The 17,646-nt window shown below is 38.0% G+C and overlaps 1 protein-coding gene across 1 annotated transcript; it reads left to right on the plus strand.

Annotated features, from left to right (window-relative positions):
• The first annotated feature begins 90 nt into the window (after window positions 1–90).
• parp14rs1 (poly(ADP-ribose) polymerase family member 14-related sequence 1) lies at window positions 91–14,278 on the plus strand. Its single transcript, XM_023289076.3, has 17 exons — window positions 91–265; window positions 431–531; window positions 1,182–1,212; window positions 4,480–4,764; window positions 5,310–5,534; window positions 5,667–7,915; window positions 8,150–8,380; window positions 8,632–8,853; window positions 9,036–9,114; window positions 9,335–9,484; window positions 9,979–10,041; window positions 10,231–10,404; window positions 10,618–10,863; window positions 10,957–11,571; window positions 11,767–11,903; window positions 12,430–12,604; window positions 12,750–14,278. The coding sequence occupies exons 1-17, from the start codon at window positions 91–93 to the stop codon at window positions 13,031–13,033; spliced, it is 5,442 nt and encodes a 1,813-aa protein (XP_023144844.2). The 3' UTR covers window positions 13,034–14,278.
• Window positions 14,279–17,646: the final 3,368 nt, after the last annotated feature.

Genomic DNA, 17,646 nt, shown 5'->3' on the forward strand with positions numbered 1-17,646 from the left:
TAGGTCGACACGAGTAAGCACAACAACGTCTCATTTCGTAGGAAACAAAAGTGAAAGTAACATCAGGCACACGGTCCCCGGCCAGCGACGATGGCTGACGGATATTGTTATCCTGTGCTCGTCGAGCTCGAAGACAACAACATACCGAAATTAAGGATTAAATTAGTGAAATACTTCCAAAGTAAGAAGGCTCGTGGTGGAGACTGTGAGGTTGAATATGAAAACGGCAGCAGGACGGCGCTGCTCCGCTTCCGCACGGAGGAGGGTGAGTCTGGACAGAAAAAATAGCCCTACTTTCTGCATTTTGCACACTTTGGAAAGTAAAGTTCGTTTTACTGGGGGATTTATTTGTCATTTTTGAAAGGACAAAACATCCGCTTTGTAGTCATTCGACTTATTTACTCAGAGTGCTTTCATGTCTTCCTCTCAGACCAGCGAAATGTTTTGGGGAAAGAAGCCCATCAGATCATTTTGGATCAAGGCGTTTTGAAGATGACAGTTCGTTTACCCCCAGAGGAGAAAACTACACAGGTATGTGCACAAGAAGTCATTAAAATTAGGCAAGAATCAGTCAGGTGTAGCAGAAGTCGTCAGCAACAATTGTGTGATCTTTGACGTGAAGTTTTCATCTTTGAGCTGATGAACAGATTATTTGTGGGACTCTCCTTGGGTGGGGTGTCATGTAGGATGTGCCAGTGCTTTAAGGCCTACTGTGTGAGGTTACAGAGGAAGTAAAACCTGCCATAGTTTCACTCCGTTCTGCAAGATTAACTATCTGTCTTACACGAAATTACGCTAATATTCAAGTAGGTATGATTTGCCTGGGGACACTTGATTTCCTGCTTAGACTTTAGTTCTTTTCAAACAGAGACCAGTGTGTTTTAAGACACACTGATTTCTGGCCCTGTGCTGCTTACATTTTACTGAAAGTCATGTGAGTCATCATAAACTCAAGGCGGTGCTGCCTACTGAGATTTCTCCACTCAGTTCCTCCACAAAACAAAGTCTAAACCACTACACAAAGTACTTGATGAGCAGTATTGGCTTTTGTTATCTGACAGCGTTGTTTGGATTCCTCTTCAAACCAGCTCACAATTAGGGTGTTGGTATATGCAAGATGTCAGTCTAATCAAAAACAAAAATGATGCTATATATATTTTTTTTAAATTTATTCTGTGCAGGAAGCTCCTTCTGATAAAGCCAACAAGAAATGTGAGTAAAACAAATGTACACAACTGCACTCTGCTTACAACAAAGGTTCTGTTTGTCACAAATATGGTTCTTTAATATAGATTTTCAATCTCAAAGCACACACACACACACACACACACACACACACACAGACAGATCTTCTCACATCATATAATTTACCATACATGTGCAAGGAAGTTAATTAGTTGTAACTAAAAATACAAATATTAGCTTACCATAAGCAGAAATAGGTTTATCTAAAAGCATACTGTAAACCTGTAACTTTGTATTTTGCATAATTTTGCATATAATTTGCAGGCATAAGTTTGACAGAAAGTTTGTTGAAGTTATTAACATGATTAATCTTGTTGTCTATATCTGCATATAATATGCAAAATGTCATTACTTTTCTGTGATAATTTAAACATTGTCAGCCTTAATTCCAACTCCAGCCAAGTTGAAACAGGAAGGTATTCCTTGTCCCAGGTAGAAATGTGTTTCCACCCTTTTAATTAATCCTGTACCTGTAGCGGAAATAGCCTCATACGTAGAAATATGTTTATATGTAGCAAAAATATAACCTAATATGTAGCCTATATCCGTTCCGTATAATTGTAGAAACTACACTTTGTGGTTAAAATTGCACTCATTATCAGGGACACCACTCAAATATTTAATTTAGGCCATTAAGAGACCTTTATCAAGAATATTTCAGGTTGAATTATCATAAATTTATCAATTTTACTTATATTGAATAGTCTCATAATCAAAAAGCATGAACTCTGATTTCATTGACCTCAAGTTCCCCAAACAAAGAAATAAATGGTAGAACTGATGATAATTGTACACAAATATTTATTAACTAATACTACAAACAAACGATAAACAACAATGATGCAATAACAACAGACAGTGAATAAATTAATGAATAAAGGCAGATAAATGAACTAATTAACTGTGATCATCACTGGAAGCAGTTGGTAGAAAGCTGATGAATTTGGAATCACTCTGGAATTGGAAAACCAATTGTAATTTGTAAATTCACCTGTTTAGAAGAAGAAAAATGATACTTGCGTCAGCTTTGTGGGAGGGAGAGGGAGGCCGCTGCAGGATGTGAAGCTGTGATGGTCTGCTAGATGAGTTGGTTCAGGAATGCAGAGACAAAGAGGCACTTTTGCAAATTTGTGTTGTAAAAGTGTGCCAAAGTAAAACAATTAAAAGTCGAACCTCACAGTTATGAAAAAAATTGCACTGTTGCATTATTAAAGTTAAATTAAGAAGTCCAACTTTCATTTAAACATTGGAAAACAAAGTCTAGCTTCAATTGTAGGAAAGAATCCTGAAAAACTATAAGAAAAAAAGTGTGGAAAAAATAGTCAAGTAACAAGCCCTAGTTTAAGCCATATGTTTCTTTAAGCCATCATAAAATAACCCAGTTTTAAACCTTTGTTTGATGTCAAGTTTTAAGTTTAAGTCATCATGAAAGAGCCAAAGTTTTTGGGCCAAAGTCAGATCAGCATCTAACCAATCGTGGATGTGTTCCTCCCAAGGGGTGGTGTTGACTTTCACTGACCAGCAGAGGTCAGATACCTTTAGAACTTACTTATAGTTCAATTCTTAAACATACACATTCAGTTGTTAAATATCTAAGATGATCACAGATCTGAAATACATCTGAAAAGGTGATTAAAATAATATCAACACAATATCTGTGCTGTTTATCTCTGACAGTTCCTGAGATAACATAAAAAGTGTAAACATGCATACTAATTGTTGAATTTCAGGATACATGAAAATAAATTTCTAATATAACTAAGAACACAAGCATATATAATCAGTATCAAGGAAAATAAGACTTAAGAGGTCTGCATAAAGTATATGTTCAGAATAGGACTCTCTCTATGTATTTTATTGCAGTGACAGAGAGAAGATGGTTGTTTGTATGTAGTGTGTGTTTATCTTCCACAAGCACTTCAGATGTGATGTGTTCTTTGATACTTGTCCTGATCAACCTGGTATCATAGATTAAATCCAGATGTTGGGATCATCACTCCAATAATGCCGATTTTCTTTATTTTGAGGATTTAAAACTGTTCAGTTCATTGTTGTAAAGAAAGTTGTGGGTGTTAAGGAGAGAGAAAGGTCAGGAGGTCGCAGTGAAGAATGCAATGTCCACCTCTCCAGGTGTGGTTTTTCTCACAATTGGCACTTTATGACCCTTATCAGAGCATGATTTTTCAAGTATTTGTCATATCTGTGCTGTTGCGTTGGGTGGGGAGTAGGTGGACTGATTTGGCATTTGATTGACAGGGAAAGCACCTGCCCTGCTGTAAATGGAAATTTACAACACTGATTTTCATTTCCTCTAAACACTTGAAGGCACCGCTTTCACAGGATTGTACTGACAATGCACAGGATGGCCATCTGTTTGCCTTCACGCTTTAAGTTTTCCAAACGACACCTTGTCAAGAATATGTTGCTGTTAATCACTGAACTCAACAGAAACAGTGTCTTTAGTTTTTACATGTTGTTTCTAATTATAGACACTTAAAAGTTTGCTCCACTTTAATACTGACCTTGAACAGGGTCAGTTAGTGCCAAAGTTTTTCTTTACATAAGGATTTAGTTGAAGGTTCACCTCTCTCCATGTAAGCCTCACTTGTCTTCCTTCTCTCTCTCTGTCTCCATTTTTCTTTTCCTTTTTACAGTCTATTTATTTAGCGAGTTAAGCGTCATATATCAAAAACATGAAAATCAATTTCACAGCCCTGTAATGTCTGGCTTGCCTGAAGTCACTGTGGTAAAATGTCTGAAATGGATGTTAAGTCACTCCTCCCTTCCTCAAGTCAGTGTTGACTGGATGCATGCAGACTCTTAAGTAATAACTAAGTAAATGCATGAAGACTTGCTGTCTTATTTAGGAAAGGCTACATGTATTTTCAGAAAATATCATAAATGTAATTAATTATGTAGTAATATTAACATCACAAAGCAACAGCTTCACTACTGCGCTTGAAAAAGTGGCAAAAGGGAAACAAAGGGGATGTAAAATTAACACTGGATTGACCTAAACATCATACATTTTAGATTTTTAAAAATTTTATTTGCATATTTTTTAGGCATGGGCAAGTGTTTTAGAGGATGCAACCTAAATAAATCTAAAGTGCTGCAAAACATTTTGGACTAAATTTAAAATGTTTTGTGATTTTATCCATAATTGATAGTTATAATTGTTTTTAGTATAAGAATTGAGTGTTCATTCACTTAACCTTCATGTCTCGTTAACAGCGAATGCTGCTGTGACCAACAAACAGTCGAGTGCTGATGAACACCACACTGAAACTAAAGCTGAGACAGAGGCCAAAGGCAGAGACGATGACACAGCAGATGAAGATCTGTGTTCCATCTCGGCTGTTTTAGGAAATATTCCAGAGGCGGTAAACCAGGAGTTTTTGGAGATGCTGATAGAGAATATCACAAAAGATCCTGAGAGTTCAGCTGACTCCCAAAGCTTTGTTTTGGAAGTCTTTCGTGACACATCCTCTGCTGTAGTGACTTTCCAGAGTGGAAAAGGTACCCATTTAGTGCGCCCTTGTGTATTTTTACAGTAATAGTTACAAAAGCCTAGCTTAAACAGTTTTCCTTGTACAAACAACCAAAGATGCACCTGTATAACCTTCAGGGTATGTCTTGTGATTTTCAGCATTTAGAAATACTGCAATGTGACTTTCAGCGGAAAAAAATAACAGCTAAAAGTTGAATCTGTGTGAACCAATGATAGACAATCAGTGGTACTGCTTTACATTCACATTGCAATAGGACACTGTACTAAAGTGAATTGGAGTCACTTGTTTCCTACAGTTCTCTAGATTACCAAAGGAAAGCACAGTAAAAACACAGAGGCAACCTCACATTGAATACTGTTAGCCAATATGATGTTTCTGCTGTTACTCAGCAGAAAACACACATGCCAGATGTTTATGCCAGAGTGTACATCTAGGAAATAACGGATTGCGATCATAGTAGAAGCTGACAAACTGGTGTATTTATAACTAAATCAGCAATACATGTTAAAAGGCTCCTGCTATATTCCTTAACTTTTTATCCCTATTTCACAGAAAACACTGACTTTGTGACAAGATGCCCTCAAAACAGGACGTTCAAAAATAAAGGATTAACAGTCCGACCTCTCGAAGTAACAGATCAAGTAGTTGTTGAGGACTTTGGAAATTTTAGTGAAGATCTACTCCGCCTCTATTTTGAGAGTAAAGGTGCTGATGTGGAAAATGTCGTGCTCAGTGAAGTGGAACAGTCTGCTGTCATCACATTTAAAGACCACAAAGGTTAGTTCAGTCAAACTACACTTTTGATATTCTTTTGTGAATGCCAATAATATACCGTGATAGTGATTACAACCATTGTATGAATTCTTGACAGTATGACAGTTGATTTTATATTTTTTTTTCTTCTTGTAGCTGTTCGCAAAATTCTGAAGAAGAAGCATTGCATCAAGCAGAAAGAAATCAGAGTTTATCCTTATTATAAATCTTTGGGAATAGTCCTCTATGGCAATGACGAGCCTTCATTAAAACTTCCTGCCGCCATCTCTGAACCCATCGACAGTGCTGTCTGGAGATACCTTAGTGACAATCAGTCAGCAGCAGAAGCTATTCATAGTGACTTGGCAAAACACTTCTGCAAAGTAAACATCGACCAAACTAATGTGTGCTTGAGTCCTGTTTCTTCACTGCTACAGCAAAAGGAGGCCAAAGTCCTTATCAAAGAGTGGAGGGATACTGTGAGGTCAGGCTTTGCAGAAGCTATGTCAAAATTCAAATCCCTGAGCTTCCACCCAGAGTCAAGTGTATGGGAAGCATCTGAAAAGAAGATCAGGGAGATGCTTATGAAGGAAGATGTGGTTGTAGTGCCTGATAAAGCCAATGGTGTCTTGTCAGTGGGTGGTCCTGTGAGTATTGTCAGCAGACTCGAGAAAGCCATTTCTGAAGTCATTAACAATATTGTGAAAAGGGCGGAGAGGGAGAAATCGAGTGTAACACAAGAGATCAAAGTGTCACCATCTATGTTCCACATCTTATGTCAAGATGGTCTCAAGGACAAGCTTCTACGTGTGTACCCAGAACTCAAAATGTCATTTGGAGAAAAGAGTTCAGATTTGAAAGTAACTGGCTTAAGGGATGAGCTTAATGCAGCAAGCAAAGCTATATTTGATGCAATGCTTGCATTGAAACGGCAAAATTTAGAGCTAGATAAGAATGTGCTTGACTTGCTGAGGAATGAACAACAAGAGGAGCTGACTGATGGTCTCCTCACATCTAAAGGAATAAATGCAGTATTTGCGATCAGTGCGCATAGAGTGCAGCTCGTTGCTGTTTCTGACAAAGACCTCGAGGATGCTGAAGACCATCTGGGACAACTGCTGATATCTGAGTACATTGATGTTGAAGACACTAATGTCCTAGAGAAGCCAGAGTGGCAGCGCCTGGTTAGTCAGTTAGAGAATGACAACAGTGAGTCATGCCCAAGAACTGGAATCCACACCACTGGTCGGCAAGTTGTGGTGTCTGGCCCAAAAGATAGTGTCATAAAAGTTAGCTTTGAACTTGACAACTTTTTAATGCAGAATGCTCAAGTTGAAGACACTGTTGAGGTCAAGCTCAATGCCATCATTGAATACATTAGAGATTTCAACACATCGCAGTTGAAGAAATTCGAAGACAAGGTGGTGGTGTCATACAGAAAGGATGACATCTGTCTAAGCGGTTCAAGAGTTGATGTGGGAGATTGCAAGATATTCGTTGAAGACTTCGTGTCTTCTGTGTTCTTTGACACTTTAAAAGTCTCTAGACCTGGAGTGAAAAAGTTCTTCCAGGATAAAGAAGCTATGTATGTTTCCTCACTCAAAAATGAAACTCATTGCCTGGTCCAGCTGGTTGACGAGACTGGTGGTGGACAGGATCACTCATCCCTTAGAAAAGTGCCACAACCTGTATACCAAGTTCAGACAACAGATGGAGTGGAAATAGCTGTTTGCAAGGCAGACTTGTGCAGTTACCCAGTGCATGCAGTTGTCAATGCTTCTAACCAGACCTTGACACATGATGGAGGCCTTGCGGCAGCCCTTTTGAATGCTGCTGGCCCTCAGTTGCAGGATGAATGTAACAAACTAATTAGCTCGAAGGGACAACTCAAGCTTGGAGACTCTGTCATAACTGGTGCTGGAGGGCAGCTTTGTTGCAAAAAAATCATTCACGCAGTGGGACCACATTTTGATGCAACTAAACCCCAAAAGGCTGCAGCGCAGTTAAAAAGAGCTGTTAAAGGAAGCTTAGAACTCGCTGAAATGAACAGCTGCATCTCTGTTGCTCTGCCTGCCATCAGCAGAAGCCAAGGCTTTCCCCTCAATCTGTGTGCAATCACCATTGTCAAAGCAGTTAAGGAATACTGTGATGAGAATTATGATGATATCACCTTGAAGAGAATCCATCTAGTGAACAACGACGACAGTGCTGTCCAGGCTATGGAGGCTGCTGTCAGACAAGAGTTTGGAAATAATGGTGTCAGCCATTCTCAACAAACTCTTCCCATCAAATCTACTAAGTCTACACTTGTGAAGTCTGCTGGATCTGACCCCTGCTTTGGTCATGTACAAACCAAAGAAGGCTTGGACATCAGTCTTACAACAGGACACATAGAGGCTGCCACGGTAATGACATTTTTTTTGTCATACTTCATTGAAAGCAAATAGAGTGAAATATTCGGAAGATGAGAATAAAGACTATTGCAGTTTATAGTCATAATTATTTTTTCCTATGCTCTAGCCTTAAGTATTACCATCACTGAATGACTGTATGGGGCTTGACTGATTTTACTGACCGTTTCCTGTGGCACTGAGGCTTGACTTTTCTGTTATATAAAACATATGTTAACACATTTACAGACGGACGTGATCGTGAATACTGTGTTTGAAGATCTTGCACTCAACAGAGGGGCAGTTTCAAATGCCATCCTGGGTGTGGCTGGATCCAAACTTCAGCAGTTGGTTAAAACAAACAAAGCCAATGGAACTTTTGGCGATGTCATCGTCACTGACGGCTGCAAACTGAAGAGCAAGCGAGTTTTTCATGCAGTTTCACCTCATTGGGACAATGGCAGTGGCACCGCTGAAAAGGTAAAGTGTTGTGTAAAGTAAATGACCTTTGCAATATAAATTTGATGATCAGTCAAAACATGTCTTAAGCAATATACTTAAGATCTAAATTGTTTAAGTTCTGTTTTCTCTGTAAAACCAATTTGTGTAAATGACTTTCAGCTATTTTCTGCACAGTCACATCATTAACTTTCAATTTACAGTAGTTGCATATATGCAGTATTCTTAGATATGAGTAGTGGCAGTATTAATATTTATGCTGTGTCTGTTAGACCTTAAGTGGAATCTTCAAGGATTGCTTGGACAAGGCAGAGGATACTGGGCTGACCTCCATATCTTTCCCTGCCATTGGCACTGGAAACCTGGGTTTCCCAAAAAACCTTGTGGTTTCTTTGATGTTGGATGAAATTTTAGCATTCAGCAGTAAAAAACAACCCAAGCACCTGAAGAAGGTCATCATTGTCCTTTATCCCAGAGATGCACAGACTATCCAGGTAAGCAAAGATACCAAGCTTTGATGGACTATCACACTCAGATCTACAGGATAATGAGCTTCGTAACCCACCACAGCAACACTTTTTACAATGACATAAGTAGGTAATTTTTCTTTTGTTGGACTTCTGCTTTGGAGTAATTTATGTGTTTTGATTGAAGAGTTCTCTAATTCTGTTTGCAGGCTTTCAGTGATGAATTTAAGAAGAGGTTCCCCAATGCCTCCGCTGGTTCACTGTCTGCCAGTTCACCACAAAGTCCAGGTAGCCAACGCCGTTTTATGTCCACATTTTTATGAGTCGTTAAGGTGTAATGTAGCAAATACTTTTATGGGATGAAGCTCATTAATTAGTGTATTTATATACCAAACATTTTTTAAATTTTATGTTATAATACAGTGGGCAAATCTTAATGAAGCTGTATATTTACAGTCGTAATTTTGACATTTTTTTCTGTAAACTCTATGTTTATGTCCACTGCCAGGGGGCCCCTTCTCTAAAGTTGCCTCAAGCTCAGGAATGCACGAGACTAAAATGGGAAGTGTGACTGTACAGGTAGTCACAGGAGACATAACCAAGGAGACCACTGATGTCATTGTCAACTCCTCCAATGAACAGTTTTCTCTCAAGTCAGGTAAATAACATTAACGGGAATATTTCAGTCATGCAAAATTGTTAAAATTAATTCATCCATAAGACAAAGGCTGCCACCAGCTGGAGATTTTCATTGTCAACTAGCCGTTTCATCAACTTAGTTATCAAAATGTATGTTTTTAAAGGTGTCAGAAAATAATTTGACTTCCAGTGATGATAGAGAACATTATAAATAATTTTCTTAACACATTACAGAGAAGTACAAACCCGGAGCCAATGAAAAGATTTAATTATCACAAGTGTATATATGAATTATGCTGCAGCAACACCAACAGAAGTAGTTGGCTAATGAATCTGAATGTGCCGGAAAGAAACAGCCAGGATACTGAACATTTTGTTAATAAACCTAATCATATATCACCTTTCTGATCCCACACTTAATTTCTTGCATTAATTGAACACTGTGGGTTTGTTTACCCACCACATTTTTATATATATATTTGTTTTGTATTGATTTATTTTTTCCCCATCTAGGTGTATCTAAGGCTATTCTGGATGCAGCTGGTCAGGCCGTTGAAGCAGAATGCCAAACCCTTGGTAAGATAACTCACTTTATGACAGTGTAACCAAAACTCAGTTTTCTTGCTTGATGATAGAATGGATACTGAATTAATAATAATCCATTTCTGTAGTCACAAGATTTCCAGAAAAGAAGTGTTGCTTAAATACACATATTCATGGTTGTCATGGTTTAAAGTCATTCAGATTTACTGCCTACACCTTTAGGTTCGCAGGCCAACAAAGGCATAATAATGACACAGCCAGGGAACCTGAAGTGTAAGAAGATCCTTCACCTGGTTGGTCAGACGGATCCAATAAAAATCAGCAAGGTTGTGAAAGATGCACTTCAAACGTGTGTGAAAAACTACACTTCTGTGTCATTTCCTGCCATTGGCACAGGTGAGCTGTATCAGCAGATTTCAGTATTTTGTTGAATATATTGACATATATACTCAAACATTATTTAGCTGACAGTATTAAATGCATAAATAAAACTCTGAAATTTTAATGTTTGAATTGCATTTTGGATTGAAAATATTGGTAAATTGTCTTCAGACTTCCTTCTTTCCACAGAACAAATTTAACATCTGTTTTAATGCTATGTCTACTTAGGTCAAGGCAATGTGCAGGCAAGGCAAGTGGCAGATGCCATGTTGGATGCAGTGATTGATGTGTTGAGCCAAAACACCTCCAGTACCCTGACAACAGTCCGGATAGTCATTTTCCAGCCACCTATGCTCAAAGAATTCTTCAACAGTATGCAAGACAGAGAAACTGCTGACCCACAGTCAGCAACACCTCTGACTGACCCTAAGGATAAAGGAAGTTTCTGGGGAAACCTTGGCTCCAAAATCAAATGTAAATGCAGAAGAAAAAATAATTTGGGTTTTCACAGCTTTATGCAGTTTTGAATATTTGATTCTAACCTATGTCTTGCAATTGTTCTTTCAGCAATATTTGTTGGCGAAAGTACTGAAAAGCCACAAAAAGAGGGAGATTTTGTCATTGAGGGTCTGAAAGTGGACCCTGCCTGCTTTCACATCTGCGGTGGCACACAAGCTGACATAGACTCAGCCAAGCAGTGGATCAACGACCTGATATCTAAAGAACAAAACAGCATCGTCATTTCAGACAACACCATTCTTTGCTTCTCTGATGCAGACCACCAACACATTGTAGAGATGCAAAAGACCATGGGCGTCAGTATAAGAACTGAAAGCCAGAAAGGCCAAGCCTCACTGACAATTGAGGGCCTCAGCAGGGATGTGCTCAAAGCCAGCCATGAGATCCATAAGATGCTGGGGAAGGTGAGAGATGACGAGGAGATGAAGAGGAAGGTCAAGCTGGCTGGCACAGTGGCAGACTGGCAGTACCAGCCGCAAGGGTTTCAGTTTCAGAGTTTCGATGCAAAGACTAACTTTGAGCTTGAACAAGCACTGGAGAAGAAGCTACAAAATGTCAAAGTCAAAGTCAATGGTCAAGACTACACTGTCACCATGCCAAACGGACCAGCCACTGACAGCAAGGGAAATGCCCTGCAGATAAAGCGGATTGACAAACTAAAGGGTATTTTACAGATAAATGAGGAGTTACCTCTCATTCTGTTTCTAGGTCCTCTCAAACAGGCCACAAATCTGTTTCTAGTTATTAGCATGAGTTGTCTTACTGCTTTTGCTGCAGGTCTGGCATGTGTCACAGATTTTCTAAGTCATAAAGTAATGTCAATAACAGTGACATGAAATTTGTCTGTTTTGCCACTAGATGAAGATGTGCCTGAGAACTGGAATATCATGCCAGCTAACACCACAAGTCTGGCTGTCCCCATCAATGCTGGGACAACAGAGCACACTGAAATCCTGAATCTGTTCAAAGCTTCCTGCAATCGAACAGTTACTAAGGTAGCATTAAACATCCATCCATCATCTATACACCGCTTAATCCTCATTAGGGTCACACGGGGGGCTGGAGTCTATCCCAGCTGACTTGGGCATAGCCAGGGCACACCCTGGACAGATCACCAGTCTATCACAGGGCTACATATAGAGACAAACAGTCACACTCATTCACAGGGATGGACAATTTAGAGTTACCAATTAATCTGAGCATGTTTTTGGACTGTGGGAGGAAGCCGGAGAACCTGGAGAAAACCCACACATGCACAGGGAGGAAGAACATGCAAGCTCCATGCAGAAAGATCCCAGGAAGGCTGGGACACGAACTGGGCGTCTTCTACCTGCTAGGCAAAAATGCTAACCACTGAGTCACTATGCAGCCCAGCATTAAACATTCTCACTTAGAATGTTGTTTACGTGGCATCAGCAGATACTTCTTGAGAACAGAAAACATTGCTAGGATGAAACATTTTTCAGGAAAATGGTAAACTGATAGCAGATTGCACAAAAGTGTACTTTGCCCTTCTCTTAGATTGAGAGGATCCAGAACCCAGGACTGTGGAAGAGTCTTCAGATCAAGAGGCGTGACATGGAGGTGAGAAATGGTCATCAGAACAATGAGAGGCGTCTGTTCCACGGAACCTGTGGAACGACAGTAACTACAATCAATGAACTCGGCTTCAACAGGAGTTACGCTGGAAAAAATGGTGAGAAGTTTTGGGTATTTTTTTATTTATTTATTTTTTGTCTTTGTCAGAGACTTGATAGTGCCAGGAAAGAAGTAATAAAATGAGAGTAATGTCAAATATGTTACCGATCAGCTCACCGACTCTGCTGCCATTTCATTTTCAGCTGCATGCTATGGTAATGGCACGTACTTTGCTGTCAGTGCCAGCTACTCTGCCAGTGACACCTACTCCAAGCCAAGTCAAAATGGGGAGAAGTTCATGTACCTCTGTCGAGTACTGACAGGGGATTTCACTGTTGGCCAACAAAACATGATCGTGCCACCAGCCAAGGGAGCCGTCTCCGTTCAGAAGTACGACAGCGTCGTGGACAGAATGGCCAACCCCAGCATGTTTGTTATTTTCCATGATAGTCAGGCTTATCCTGAATATTTGATTACATTCAAATGACACTGCCATGCACTGAGAAAACAAAAAAAAGATGCTGCCTTAGATCATTAGACTACTCCTTAATAATCACAACATTATTCATGCATTTGTTTAACCATCCAGTTAAGATATATAGTTCAAACTTGAAGTGAGTGAAATGATATAACTGTATTAGCTGTTTTCAGGTTTACAAGCAACAGGTAATGATCATAAGGTATTAGTAGTCAGACTCCGATAGTGCCTTGAAAATGTATCAGTGCACATACTACAGATTTATCATGCAAACAGAAATCTGTAAATGGAATAACTTTTAAACTTTTTTCCCTTTACATTATGCACTGTGTAATTGCACTAAACAGGTTTTATGACTCCTGGGAGGTTGATTTAACTACCATCTCTGTTCCAGGAAATCATGCGATTCCGTAAGCTTGCCTGTGTTTGCATAAATCAAGTCAATAATCACTTGTTGTTTTGGTTAATAAAATAAAAAAAAAAAAAAAAAAAAAGAAAGACAATTCACTGCTGTTCCAATAAACAAACCTAAACAAATGCAATGTGTTGACTGTTTGGTGAAAAATAAATACAGTGGTGGAAAAAAGTTTTCGGACGCCCTTAAAATTTTTCACAATCTCAAATATTGTCATGAAATATTTGTGGAAAAAATCTTTTTTGTGGTTCAAAAGGTGTGGCTGCATTAGACAGACACAAACAAATACAAATGATATATTTTTTTGGTTTATTCTTTACAAGAAAAACTAACAAAACTAAATTTACCCAAATGACCCAATACTCAAAATTTCTTATTTTTATAGAACCAATCGATTTTCAGTTTTTAATGGCTTTTTTCACTTGAAGAGTGCATCCAGAAGTGATTCTTAATGCAATATTTCACAAATGCATGGGGTGTCAGAACTCTTTCCACCATTGTATGATATCAGTGCAACTACATACACTTGTGAACAATAGTTTAGGTACACTTGAAAAGACCATGCACTGTACATGTTCAAAGAAAGTACAAAAAACAAGAAATACAACCCCCCAAACAAATGAATAAGTCAAATGTTCGACTAGTCCCTTCTTTTTTTTTTTTTTTTTTTTTTTAAGGTATATTTACATTCAAGCGTGGTCCAGTTCTTCACTCATGACAAGAATTCCAACTCAGACATCAGTTTAGATTTAGTTTTCTCCAGTCTAAGGCCACAGGTTCTTCTTTTTGAGGCAACAACAAAACTTTAATTTAAAATTCATGATTTTTAAGTCATATTACAGCATTTTCTTGTGAATTTGTTACATTGCTATTTATTTTGTTCAGAATAAATTAAATTCTACATTTGACAATGTTTTTTAAAAGTATTGTCTTGGAATGCTACACCCTGTGATTTCTTCAGGTTGAGAGATTTGTCATCTGTATAAAACATAAGACTTTTTCAAAATTTCCTAGAGCCCTTTATGAATTTAGACAATCATTTTTTATGTGTAAGTGCTATTTTGTCTACAGTGTAATTTCGCTACAAACCAAAAGGTTACTAACAAAGTCATAATCGTTTGTTAAAATATTCAAACTCATTTACTTTCTTTTAGGTTGTAGATTTAAATTTAGATAAAATAGACATTTTACTTGTCAATAACCCGTAATGACCAAGTAAAAACAGAGAAACATTGACATTTTTGAACATTTCATCAAAACCTGCTCTCTCTCATTCAGACCTATTCATTAAATTATTCAAACCCTCCGGACTTTGCACATGTGGATTTGGACAGATTATTCTTTCTGGCACATCATGTCAAGCTCCATCAGACTGGATGGGGAGCAACTGTGAACAGCTTTCTTCAAGTCTCTCCTCAGATTGTCTATGGGGTTTGAATCTGGGCTTTATTTGGGACACTGAAGGACAGATTAGACTAGTCTTGAAACTGCTCTAGTCTTAACGCGATCAGTGTTCGCCATCATGCTGAAAAGTAAAACATCGCCTGAGTCTCAGGTTGCTGCACTCTGTAGCAGGTATCCTATAAGTCCCTCTCTGTGTTCAACCTTCCCTGCCTCTGTTCCTGAGAAACAGATCAATAATGTGATGCTGCGACCACTAGGCTTCACTGTAATGATGATATTAGTGGATGATGAGAAGAGACTGGTGCTCACCAGACACAGTGCTAGAAAATTCTGGCCAAACAGCTCCACTTTTGTCTCATCAGATCAGATTTCTGTCATACTCTAGGAGTCCTTGAAGTGCAGTTTGTCAGACTCCAGGCAGGCTATCATGCCTTTTATCCAAACTAGCTTTTGTCGAGCTTCTCTGTCATAAAAGCCTGATTGATAAAATGCGGCTGAGATTTTCTCATCTCTGTAGAGAGCTTTGGAAGATCTATTAGAGCTACAGTTAAGTCCCCGATCACCTCCCTGACCAAGATCTGTATTGCTTGACTGCTCAATTTGGCAGACAACTCTATGATTGTGGTCACTGTTCTCTCTCTCAAAGCTTTAGAAATGGTTTTGTACTGCTGCCTTCACCGGTGCCTCACCGCAGTTTTATTACAGGTTTACAGAGAGTTCTTCGGACTTTATAACTTGGTTTTCATCCTGACATGCAGTGTCAGTCAGTGGACCTAATACACACAGGTAAGATAAGATAAACTTTATTGATCCCTAAACAGGGAAATTTCCATTTTAGGTGGGGAGATTATTTTTTTTCAAAAGCATCCCATTCAAAATCAAATTTACAGTTCAAAGTGTGCAAAAAGTGAAGGGGTCTGTTTTGAAGCATCTTGCTGTCTCCAAAAAAATTCTAACTTGTAACGTAAAATTGCGGCTGAACCAGAAAATAACTGCCTTGGGTAGAATTTTCAGATTCTACAAACCTTAAGCTATAGAAAAGTTGCACATGCATAACTTACTCTCATGTTAAACAGTATAACAGAGACAAAAGAAAAAAGAAGTCACCCTCGAACGATACGCTTATTTAAACTGCAAGACTTCCAGTAAAAAAGAAAAAAAAACATTTTAATGCATTTTATCCCTTCATATATCGAAGACATTTTGCAACCACATTTAGTTCACTCTTCTATCTGTTCATTTGGGGCTATACTACGTTTAAATATTCACATCTACTGTACTCAACAAAATCTAATTATTACCAAATCCATTTTTTTCTGAATATTAAGTACTCCAGCTTAAACAGACACTACATTTGTGTCCATGAATGTAGCGATATAGAAGTTGTACAGTCTGAAAATTCATTGAGACAGTAGTCAGCGCATGGATGGATGCCATTTCAGACTTTGAAGCTTCTTTGGCTTTGTAAACCAGGAAATAACGTCTTTGTTTGCCTCCTGACCTCTGCACTCTTGTAAAACATAATATTAATTCAGCTGACTAAGTTAAGGTTCAACTATGTCTTGGTTTTCCCACTGAGGCTTGCCATTGTACTGTGATGTGGAAGGCAAGTAGCAGTGGAACAGTCAGTATTTACTGGGTGATCTTCAAAGCTCTGAACTTTACAGGTGAGAAATGTCGTTCAAGGCCATGCCCACAATTTTGCTTCACACTTTTTTGATACCCTGCACATTGTTTTGATTTTTTAAAGGTACAATAAACAGCAATTACATCAATTTTCACCATAAAATTTAGTTTAAAAATAAATCAAAAAAATTCTTAATTTCTAAAATCACCTTTTCTCAAATTGGCAATAACAGTATTAGACTTATGGAAGATCTCTGAGTTTAACTGTCATATTGTCACCATTTTAACCACGAGTATCCCTCTATTGAGGCAGTAGGTTACCATGATAAAATACCACCGAAACAAAATTTGAAGACGGATTCAATAAAACATACATAAACCATTTTCCTGAAGGTGTTTTCAGTATTAAAACTTAAAAGCTTATTATAAGAATGTATGTGCTGATGTAATATTCTGTTGATAAAATATTTCCTATTCACTTATTAGTGACGTGCCTGTAACTTATACTACAGTTGTTGAATCGTTGTTCAATAAAGGGTTCTGAAATTGAATCTAATGGTTGAAAGAAGATTTAAGATGAAATTTAATCCACACATTTCCAAATAGTGGCAAGTTTGCAGACTCAATCACGAGTCAAAGGGAAATCACAGACTTCTTATCGCACAGCTTTATTAAAATGAGATTCTCTGCTGGACTCTCTGACGCCATCTGCAGGACAAACTGCACTAGTGTAGAAACAGTGCCTTCATATTATCTGTTTTACTCCCTGAAAGAAAAGAGATCCACTGCGTTACATTCAGTATTAAATAAACAAATAAATAAATAATCTTATGAAATAAATCATTTTTCATTTCATTTATCTTCCTATTTATTTCATAGCCACATTTATTTATGTCATATTTGCTTATTTATTTAAACCTTAATAGAAACTCACAGAAACTAACTACATTTGATTCAGAATTTACATAAATAATTTTATTAAATAAATCCTAAATGAATGAAGTAGGCAATTAATATAACTGTTTGAAATGTGTTTTGATTTTGAAAGGACATTTTTAAAGGACAACTCTCATTTATTTAGGGATTTATTTCTTTTCCATATTTATTTATGTCATGGGGATATTTTAATATTTATTTCTATTATTATTTTATCATTTCATTATTTGAAGAAACTCAG

The sequence above is a fragment of the Amphiprion ocellaris genome, chromosome 11 (assembly GCF_022539595.1).
Source record: "Amphiprion ocellaris isolate individual 3 ecotype Okinawa chromosome 11, ASM2253959v1, whole genome shotgun sequence".
Classification (NCBI taxonomy): Eukaryota; Metazoa; Chordata; class Actinopteri; family Pomacentridae; genus Amphiprion; species Amphiprion ocellaris.

Coding starts and splice junctions, on each gene's coding strand:
- parp14rs1 (XM_023289076.3), top strand. CDS start 91: ATGGCTGACGGATATTGTTATCCTGTGCTCGTCGAGCTCGAAGACAAC. Junction 7,916..8,149: donor GACACATAGAGGCTGCCACG/GTAATGACATTT, acceptor ACACATTTACAG/ACGGACGTGATCGTGAATAC. Junction 10,864..10,956: donor CCTTGGCTCCAAAATCAAAT/GTAAATGCAGAA, acceptor TTGTTCTTTCAG/CAATATTTGTTGGCGAAAGT.